Source organism: Microtus pennsylvanicus, chromosome 1 (genome assembly GCF_037038515.1).
Source record: "Microtus pennsylvanicus isolate mMicPen1 chromosome 1, mMicPen1.hap1, whole genome shotgun sequence".
Lineage (NCBI taxonomy): Eukaryota > Metazoa > Chordata > Mammalia > Rodentia > Cricetidae > Microtus > Microtus pennsylvanicus.
In genome coordinates this window covers 89634324-89644748 of record NC_134579.1, presented here as the reverse complement: position 1 = coordinate 89644748, position 10425 = coordinate 89634324, and the positions used below count along the sequence as shown (strand labels likewise).

At 40.2% G+C, this 10425-nt stretch overlaps 1 protein-coding gene across 1 annotated transcript; it reads right to left on the bottom strand.

Annotated features, from left to right (window-relative positions):
* Positions 1–385: 385 nt before the first annotated feature.
* Positions 386–2310, bottom strand: LOC142840199 (uncharacterized). The gene is made up of 3 exons (XM_075956788.1): positions 2190–2310; positions 1943–2003; positions 386–1184 (listed from the first exon to the last, which is right to left on the bottom strand). Exons 1-3 carry the CDS (start codon positions 2308–2310, stop codon positions 386–388), a joined length of 981 nt encoding a protein of 326 aa, XP_075812903.1.
* Positions 2311–10425: the final 8115 nt, after the last annotated feature.

Sequence of the window (10425 nt, the reverse complement as noted above, 5' to 3'; positions counted from 1 at the left end):
ACTAAAAGTTTACTCTTGTATAAAGAGTACCAAGAAGAAGAAAACTTTCCCACACTGATTGCACTTAAAGCGTGTGACAGCTGGACTGTGGTGTCACACCCCTGTAATCCAGCACTTGGGAGACAGAGACAGACAAATCTCTGTGAGTGTAAGGCCAGCCTCTTCTAAGAGTGAGTTCACAACAGACTCCAATGCTACAGAGACACCCAGTTTAGAAAATTAAAAAAAAAAGTTTCTTTGTACTAATTTTTTATCAAGATTTTAGAGCCCAATGACACATACAAAGGCTCTACCACATTGGATAAAATTGTAGGGTTTCTATTCAGCATGTGTTCTTTGATGAAAGTGTACACTTCTACAACATGCAAAGCCTTTACTACATTGATTATTTATAAGGTTTCTCTATAGTATGTGTTCTTTTATGTGTTTTTAGACTACTGAGGTGTGAAAAAGCTTCATCACATTGATCACATTTATAGGGTTTCTCTCCTGTATGAAGTATTTTATGGTTTTGTAGACTACGGAGTTGTGAAAAGGCTTTATCACATTGATTACATTCATATGGCTTCTCTCCAGTATGTGTTCTTTTGTGTGTTCTGAGTTTAGAGCGCTGTAAAAAAGCTTTATCACACTGATCACATTCAAAGGGCTTTTCTCCAGTATGTATTCTTTTATGTGTTCTTAGATAACTGAGTTGTGAAAAGGCTTTATAACATTGATCACATTCATAGGGTTTCTCTCCTGTATGAATTCGTTTATGTGTTTGTAGATTACTGAGTTGTGAAAAGGCTTTACCACATTCGTTACATGTGTAGAGTTTCTCTCCAGTATGTGTTCTTTTATGTATTTGGAGACTATCTTGTCGTGAAAAAGCTTTACCACATTGATTACATTCATAGGGTTTCTCTCCAGTATGTATTCTTTTATGTATTTGGAGACTATATCGTCGTGAAAAAGCTTTACCACATTGATTACATTCATAGGGTTTCTCTCCAGCTTGTGTTCTTCTTTTAAGTATTTGGAGACAACTGGTACCTCCAAAGGCTTCAGCATATTGAATTCCATCATATGGCTTCTCTGCAGAATAATTTGTTTCATGCCTTTGAAGATGACTATAACATGCAAATGATTTAACACATTGAGCATACTCAGAGAGTGTCTCTTCATTATGGTTTCTTTCATACCTGCAAAGATAATTGGCAAATGCAAAAGTTTCACCTTGTACATTACACGAATGAATATTAATATCTATATGAATTAAATTTATAATTTTGCTTTATTGTAAAAAAATAAGATATTAAATTTTATATTCATGGTGCTCTCTTTTGGTATGGGATGCAACGCAGCAGGGAGGTCCTTGGACTTCCCACAGGGCAGGGAATCCTGACTAAACTTTGGACTGGATAGGGAGGGGAAGAGGGTGGGGCGGTGGGAGGGAAAAGGGAGGATGTGGAAATTTTAATTAAATAATAATAATATAATAAAAACAAGAGACTTTTTGACTCTCATAAACTAACTCTTTCAATAAGTTTGGCAAAGTCACAAGTACATGAGTAATACTGGCTTTACTACTGAGTATTTTTTGGTCAGTTTTAAACATATACTTATTATCTATTCAATGTGTGTATGTGTGTTCCATGTGCAATATCTGAGTGGTATGAAACTAAATCGATTGGAAGCTCTACAGCATAGTTCTCATGGGACTATGACTCAAATGGTGGTATCAGGTAAAGAATCATTTGTTTCTCTTCTGTTTTTAGAGTAATGCCCTGGAAACATAGACCAGTTATGTCATATTGAGGCATATGGTTTTATGAGAAATTAATACACATCAATATACTTTAAGCTCTGCTCATTTATATTATTGTTTTTCTTTAAATGTCCAGGACAAATTAAAACTTCTTCAGAGACAAATATATACCAAGTTGCAAATAAAAATTACCTTCCATGTTTTTTAGCACTTTGAAAATACTCTTCAAAATTATGGTCTTCCCAACTGTAGCCTAATACAGTAACAAAAAGTAAACAATATATTAATCATATGTACAAAATTGAATATCTTAAGTGACCTATGCCTTAGTTATTTGGCTCATTTTTACACTTTCTCAAACACATATACCAAAAGTATCAATAAATAATACAGAGTAGTCCCCTTATTTTTAAATGTAAAGGAAAGTTCACAGTCCTACCAGTAGCAGTGAGGTTCCTGTATGTCTCCAGCATCACATCTTTGTAGAGACTCTTCTGGGAAGGATTCAGCAAAACCCACTCATCCTCAGTGAAGTCAATGTGCACATCCTCAAAGATCATTGAATTCTAGAATAATCCAACCAACAGTAAAACAAAGTGTGATCCTGACATTGGATACTTCTTTTAAAATGATACATTTGTATAATGTTGCAGCTTCCCAAGCTTCTTCCATGACATTACATTATAATGTAATCACCAGTCACTTTAGAAGGAAACTGAAGAAGAGGTTCATATGTGCCATTCCTTGGCCCTTTAAATAGGATACAGCCTTAAAAAAGAAATGCCAATGAACAGACATAGAGACACAGAGAAGCAAGCAGATCAACACTACTGAGAAAATATTACAGAAATAGTAAGAACAATGATTATCTAAAAAAGAGATGGGGAAATTGGGTATACTGACACTTGCCTTTAATCCCAGCAATCAATATAAAAGCAGATGCATTAAATTGAGTTGGATATCAGTCAAACCTATGCAATGAGTTAAAGGTAAGCCAGAGTTACAACTAATAAAACCCAGTATCCATCCAAAAATCACTCAAATAAAAAATGTAAGAGGAAATCAGAGGATCTACTGAAGAACTACAGAAACTTTTTTTTTTGAGACAGGGTTTTTTTGTGGCTTTGGAGTCTGTCCTGGCACTAGCTCTTGTAGACCAGGCTGCTCTCGAACTCACAGAGATCCTCCTGCCTCTGCCTCCCGAGTGCTGGGATTAAAGGTGCGCTCCACCACCGCCCGGCTAGAAACTTTTGTATTCACTTTAGTTCTACATTCATCTTCGAGAACCTGTAGTTGCCCAGTTTAATCTTTTGCATACTAAGATCTGAATAAACGGAGTGCATGTTTAAACAGTTACAAATGGACCAAAGAAAACATCAGCCCCCCAAATGATGATCATAAATAACATAGAGTAAGGGAGATGAGTCAGCAATTAAGCAGTCTTGCTGTCCTTGCAGATGAGTGGGAAAATTGCCAGTACTAAAGGGGACTTCTAATTATCCATTACTTCAACTTCATAGGTGATGAGGCTTATGGTGACTAACACGAGGAAGAAGCACACATGTGCTACATACCCTTGTATATAGATACAACCTCATATACATTGAAAGCATTCAAAAGAAAAAAAATTAGAGCAGGTAGAAAGTCACACCCCTGCACTGCAATGATTCAAAAGGCAGAGGTATTAATGTCATGCATACAACTCTCCTGGGAAAGAGAATGATACCCTCCACCAAACTTTGAATTTCAAGATGTAGGTGAAGTTTAGCATAGATGTTTATCATTGAAATATATAAAAATCTACATTCCAGGCTCATCAGACAATCAAACAATACAGACACAAACACAAAAGCACACACAAACAACAATGTTGTTCCCTCATTAATCCCTCTGTGCAGAAGCCAGAATCATTTGTATTTGTGAGTAAGGACAGCATGGTTTAAGGAGCTACATTAAGTACCCAGAGCTACACAGAAAAATATTGTCTTTCAAAAACAAACGCCTTTAATCCCAGACCTCAGGAGGCAGAGGCAGATAGATCTTTGTGAGTTCAAGGCCAACCTGGTCTACTAGAGCTAGTAACAAGAGAGGCTCCAAAGCTAGAGAGAAACCCTGTCTCAAAAAACCAAAAAAAAAAAAAAATTACTGAAACCACCTGTGTTAGTTATGAATTTTATGCATGTGAAGAGATACAATGAGATACCCGTATTATAAAACATTTAATCAGGGTGGCTATTTTAGATTTCCAGAAGTTCAGTCCATTGTCATTATGGGGGGGGAGGAGAATTATGTTGTGCAGAACAATTTTGCTGCAGGCCACAGGAAGTTGACTGAAATGCTTGGCAGTACCCAGAACATAGGAATTCTCAAAGCCCATCCCCAGTGCCACACTTCTTTCAACAAGACCATATGGACTCCAACAAGGCCACACTTTGCAATAGCACCAATCCCTATGATATTATAGAAGCCAATAACATTGAAACTACCACACTGCCACAATCAGGTCCTTTCTCAGACTGGTGACTCCAGCAGCTGATTTTCTCCCATTTCCCCTGTAGTGCACTCTGTTAACTATTCTTTCTATTCTGATCTGAAGGCAGACACCACGTCCCACATACAGGCCCTTCTCCTGTGAGTTAGTGAATAGTGGAATTCATGACTCAAGTGGGTAATTTTAAAAGTGTGAGGCCACACAGTCATTTAAAAATTTTGAATCATTACCAGGTGGTGGTGGCACACACCTTTAATCCCAGCACTTGGGTGGCAGAAGCGTGCACATCTCTCGGAGTTCAAGGCCAGCATGATTTACAAAAGCTTCTCTGGAAACAGGCACCAACGCTACAGAGAAACCTCGTCTCAAAAAAGAAAAAAAGAATTTTAAATCAAGACAGCAAGGTCATTGACCTGGAATGCCACACAATGAAATCGAGGTCTCATATAAAAACACAAGAGACCTCATCTCACCAATATTATTCTACAATGCTGGAAGGGCAGCTATTCTAGAATATACCTTTCCAATGAGAAAACACTGTACACACTTAAGAGATTAATAAATAAAAATCTGCACAATGATAACATGCATCCATCTCTGGCAAATGCTCAAAGAGGAGAGAATCTAGAATAAACAATGCATTCCACATACACTGTCATCCTTGAGTTTTTTTTAGGTTCAGCCTCTAGTGTACACTTTGAAGAAATTAAATAGAGATTGAAATCTGCAAGTCTTGCAGTTAGGGAATGGGGAAAGTTACACAGCAAGGATATTGCCACGATTATGTCAAAAGTATGTAAGTGACCTGAGCAGCAGGTCATACTTTACTGACAGGGCCCTAAGTGCAGGGCCAGAAGGAGAGAAAGACAGGAAAACTGGAACAAAGGTATGATAAAAGCTGGGACAGAGAAGTCTTGTATAAGCTATGTATTATTCCAAGTAAGCTTCTTAAGATGAATAGCTTCTTGTATACCATTTGTAAGAAGAAATGGGAGGAAATGGGAGACTACTAGGAAATCAGCAGAAATTACCACACAATGGGACAAACTCAGAATAAGGGTAATCCAGCAATGGAACACAATAGCAGGGTGGTGGAGGAGCAGGCCTTCAATCCCTGCAGGCTGAGGCAGGTGGCTCTCAGGAATTTCAAGGCCAGCCTTGTCTCCAAGAGCTACTTCCGGACAGATTCTAAAGCCACAGAAAAACCCTGTCACAAAAAAATGCAACACAAGGAAAACAAAGGAGATCTCAAGAATATTATGGACTATGACCAAAGTGGCCTTGGGACTACAGCTCACTGTGGTGGGAAGAGTTGGGTTCACAGGATCTAAAGAACCTCTCCAGAAAGGCACTGGTTCCAGATCCTTAACATCTCTCCCAAACATATTCCTGGTTTCAATGAAGGAGTTCTATTTTATTCTCCCTTACTCAGGACCTAGGCAAAACCCCAAGGCCTAGACACTCACTAGGCTGTTCCTGGCTCTGCCAAGAGTATTCCTGGTTTTGAGAAGGAGCTAAGTTTCTTCTCCATGAGTTGGACCCTAAATGGAAAGACATCATTGATATGGCCAGCTCTCAACACAACAGCATTTTCCTTTTCAAATGACTGTCACTTCTCTCAGCATATACATCTGACAGAACTATAATTTTCTCTAAAAAAATTGGAACTTTAAATCACACCATACCCTAATGTTCATTATGATCCCATAATGACCTTGAGCATTGACCTTCTTCATTGATTTGTGACAGGAGTAGTGGCTGTTTATAAATCAGTGGTGTCTCTGTCATGGTCTAGTGCCATTTGTTTGAACAATCCTTGTAAACAATTTTGTATCCTAGCATCTTAATCTTTAACAAGCCTAGTTTGCACACTACTTTGCTATCTTTGGTTAATTTAGAGGCAGGCTTCCTCAGCTAATATCTCCTAAGCACTGGTGATGCCTTTATGTCAAATTTCTACTCTTTTTTTTTTTTTTTTTGATTTTCGAGACAGGGTTTCTCTGTAGCTTTTGGTTCCTGTCCTGGAACTTGCTCTTGTAGACCAGGCTGGCCTCGAACAAACAGAGATCTGCCTGCCTCTGCCTCCCAAGTGCTGGGATTAAAGGCATGCGCCACCACCGCCCGGCAAATTTCTACTCTTCTGCACCACCAGTTAGTGGTAGAGTGGGCAGGAAGACAAGAATGCCATTTACAAACTCCACATAATTAACTCCAAAAAGATCTTACTCCTAAATGTTAAATGCAAAGGGAAAAGCTTCTGAAAGATAATAGAAAAACTGGGCATCTCCATGTTTGGGATCCTGCCTTCCATACATATCAAAACCACGTTGATGTGGACCACAAAGCTTTTTTTTTTTTTTTTTGTTTTTCGAGTCAGGGTTTCTCTGTGGTTTTGGAGCCTGTCCTGGAACTAGCTCTTGTAGACCAGGCTGGTCTCGAACTCAGAGAGATCAGCCTGCCTCTGCCTCCCAAGTGCTGTGATTAAAGGCGTGTGCCACAACCGCCCGGCTCACAAAGCTGTTTCTACACACTTCCCTGCTGGAAATGCTTTTCACAGATGCAGCCCAAGGAAGGAAGTTATTCAGAGGCCAAGACGTGGAACTGGGGAGTTGCATGGACCATACGACCTCAGAGAACACTGATGGTAGCAGTGGGTTCCTACACTCGCTCCCGTGGCTCACCATCCTCGCCTCCACATCTTTGAACAGCAACCCCTTACTCACCATGTCGTGGCTTCCAGGCTCACCCATGTTCTCCTCAGAGCTCGCTGCAGTAGCACTCACAGCACAGAACACAATCCACTGGCATCTGCTCAGCTTTAAAATCAATCCAGCAGCATGGCTCCAGGAAGTGCCCTGCCTGATTTCTGACTGACAGGTGGGCCTGGAGGTCTTGATTGGCTAGTGAGGCTTGAGTAACAAGAGCACCTCCCTTAGCCTTACAGTGCATTTTAAGACACAGCGCAGGATTCCTTGGCTCTGCCTTCCACACCAGACCCAGACTTTTACAGATCTGCAGACATGTGAATTTCAATATCACTTATGCCTCAATCAGATAGATGACACAGCTGTCTTCCTGCAATCCACAGCCACACTGCCTTCATCCTCCTGGGCATTACGTGGCTAGCTAGCACAGCCCATTACACAATGTGGAGTAGACTGATTCTCCTGTTCAAAAGATGCAAGGGTGCACAGAATACTGATGAGTACAGATTTTAGGAAACCAAAGATGATGTTTGTTCTGTGGCTTCAGGCTGACACCAGGAGTCACAGGCATTTCTGACAGCCATGAGATCAGCCCAAGCACCAAATGACAACTAAGTTGATACATTTTTCTCCTGCCAGAAGATTGCATGATAGCTACAGACTATGTCCCATTACAGACAATGACCAGCTGGCAAATTTAGCTCAGGGTCTCAGGTGTTCACCATTACAGAGGCTTTGAACTGCCACATTCTTAAGCTTAAGTGGGTACAGTCATACCGATTTTTACTATACTTGCTTTATTATTTTATCTTTTGTAATCACACAATTAGAAGAATTCTGAATCCTCTCCTCTTTTAAAAGCCATAGATTTATCTATTATAGGCTTTTTGTCTTCATGGATTAATTATCCTATAAGTATTTCCATTGGCTCATTCTGGGTGCTGACTGTGGGAGGTATAGCTCTTTAAACTTTCCTGTCTGCCTTTCCTGGCGCCATGGCACAGCATGGGTCAGACTCAGCTGTCCACAGCTTATATGCTTGTACTATTCCAATCTTAGCAGTATTGTGCTTGGACTACCCCAATCTCAGCAGTGAGCTAGGCCAATTCTAACCTTGAAACTACCACACTGCCACAATCAGGTCCTTTCTCAGACTGGTGACTCCAGGAGCTATTTTTCTCCCATTTCCCTGTGGTGCACTCAGTAAACTATTCTTTCTATTCTGATCTGAAGGCAGACAACATGTTCCACATGCAGGTCCTTCTCCTGTGAGTGTAATGAATAGTGGAATTCATGATTCAAGTGGGTAAATTTTTTAATTAATTTATTTATTTTGGCTTTTTGAGACAGGGTTTCTCCGTGGTTTTGGAGCCTGTCCTGGAACTAGCACTAGTAGACTAGGCTGGTCTCGAACTCACAGAGATCCGCCTGCCTCTGCCTCCCGAGTGCTGGGATTAAAGGCGTATGCCACCATCGCCCGACCAAGCAGGTAATTTTAAAAGTCTGAGGCAACACAGTCATTTAAGAATTTTGAATCATTACTGGGTAGTGGTGGCACATGCCTTTAATCACAGCACTTGGAAGGCAGAGGCAGGTCCATCTCTTGGAGTTCGAGGCCAGCCTGATGTACAAAAGCTAGTTCTGAAACAGGCACAAAAGCTACAGAGAAACCTTGTCTCAAAAAAAAAAATTTTAAATCAAGACAGCAAGGTCATTGACCTGGAATGTCACAGAATGAAATCAAGGTCTCATATAAAAACATAAGAGACCTTATCTACCAATATTTTTCTACAATGCTGGAAGTGCAGATATTCTAGAATATACCTTTCCAGTGAGAAAACACTGTACACACTTAAGAGATTAATAAAGAAAAATCTGCACAATGATAGCATGCATCCATCTCTGGCAAATGCTCAAAGAGGAGAGAATCTAGAATAAACAATGCATTCCACATACACTACCATCCTTGAGTTTCTTTTAGGTTCAGACTCTAGCTTACACTTTGAAGAAATTAAATAGCCATGGGAAACTGCAAGTCTTGCCAGTTAGGGAATGGGGAAAGTTACACAGCAAGGATATTGCCACAATTGTGTCAAAAGTATGTAAGTGACCTGAGCAGCAGGTCATACTTTACTGACAGGGCCCTACGTGCAGTGCCAGAAGGAGAGAAAGACAGGAAAACTGGAACAAAGGTATGATAAAAGCTGGGACAGAGAAGTCTTGTATAAGCTATGTATTATTCCAAGTAACCTTCTTAAGATGAAAAGCTTCTTGTATACCACTTGTAAGGGAAATGGGAGGAAATAGGAGACTTCTAGAAAATTAGCAGAAATGGCCACACAATGAGACAAACTCAGAATAAGGGTAATCAAGCAATGGAACACAATAGCAGGGTAGTGGTGGCACATGCCTGTAATCCCAGCACTTGGGAGGCAGAGGCAGGTGGATCTCTGTGAGTTCAAGGCCAGCATGGTCTACAAAGAAAGTTCCAGGACAGGCTCCAAAGCTACAGAGAAACCCAGTCTCAAAACGCCCAGCACAAAAAAAGGAATATTATGGACTACACCCAGAGTGGCCTTGGGACCATAGCTCACTGTGGTGGGAAGAGTTGGGTTCTCAGGTTCTGAAGAATCTCTCCAGAAAGGCACTGGTTCCAGATCCTTAACATCTCTCCCAAACATATTCCCGGTTTCAATGAAGGAGTTCTATTTTATTCTCCATAACTCAGGACATTAGGAAAAACCCCAAGGCCTAGACACTCACTCGGCTGTTCCTGGCTCTGCCAAGAGTATCCCTGGTTTTGAGAAGGAGCTAAGTTCCTTTTCCATGAGTTGGACCCTAAATGGAAAGACATCATTGATATGGCCAGCTCTCAACACAACAGCATTTTCCTTTTCAAATGACTGTCACTTCTCTCAGCATATACATCTGATAGAACTATAATTTTCTCTAAAAAGAATTGGGACTTTAAGTCACGCCATACCCTAATGTTCATTATGATCTCATAATGACCCTGAGCATTGACCTTCTTCATTGATTTGTGACAGGAGTAGTGGCTGTTTATAAATCGGTGGTGTTTCTGTCATGGTCTAGAGCCATTTGTTTGAACAATCCTTGTAAACAATTTTGTATCCTAGCATCTTAATCTCTAACAGGCCTAGTTAATTTTTTGGTTAATTTAGAGGCAGGCTTCCTCAGCTAACATCTCCTAAGCACTGGTGATAAATTTATATCAAATTTCTCCTCTTCTGCACCATCGATTAGTGGTAGAGTGGGAAGAAACGCAAGAATGCCATTTACAAACTCCACAAAATTAACTCACTTAAAGGTATCTTACTCCTAAATGTTAAATACAAAGGGCAAAGCTTCTGAAAGATAATAAAAAAACTTGGCATCTCCAAGTTTGGGATCCGGCCTTCCATATGTATCAAAACCACGTTTATGTGGACCACAAAGCTGTTTCTACACACAATTCCCTG

What these genes read in the sequence shown, in the direction of transcription:
- LOC142840199 (XM_075956788.1), bottom strand. Translation starts at nt 2,310, where the DNA reads ATGATCTTTGAGGATGTGCACATTGACTTCACTGAGGATGAGTGGGTT. An exon ending in CAGGAACCTCACTGCTACTG is followed by an intron (nt 2,004 to 2,189) that starts GTAGGACTGTGA and finishes TTACTGTATTAG; the next exon opens with GCTACAGTTGGGAAGACCAT. An exon ending in AGTGCTAAAAAACATGGAAG is followed by an intron (nt 1,185 to 1,942) that starts GTAATTTTTATT and finishes TTATCTTTGCAG; the next exon opens with GTATGAAAGAAACCATAATG.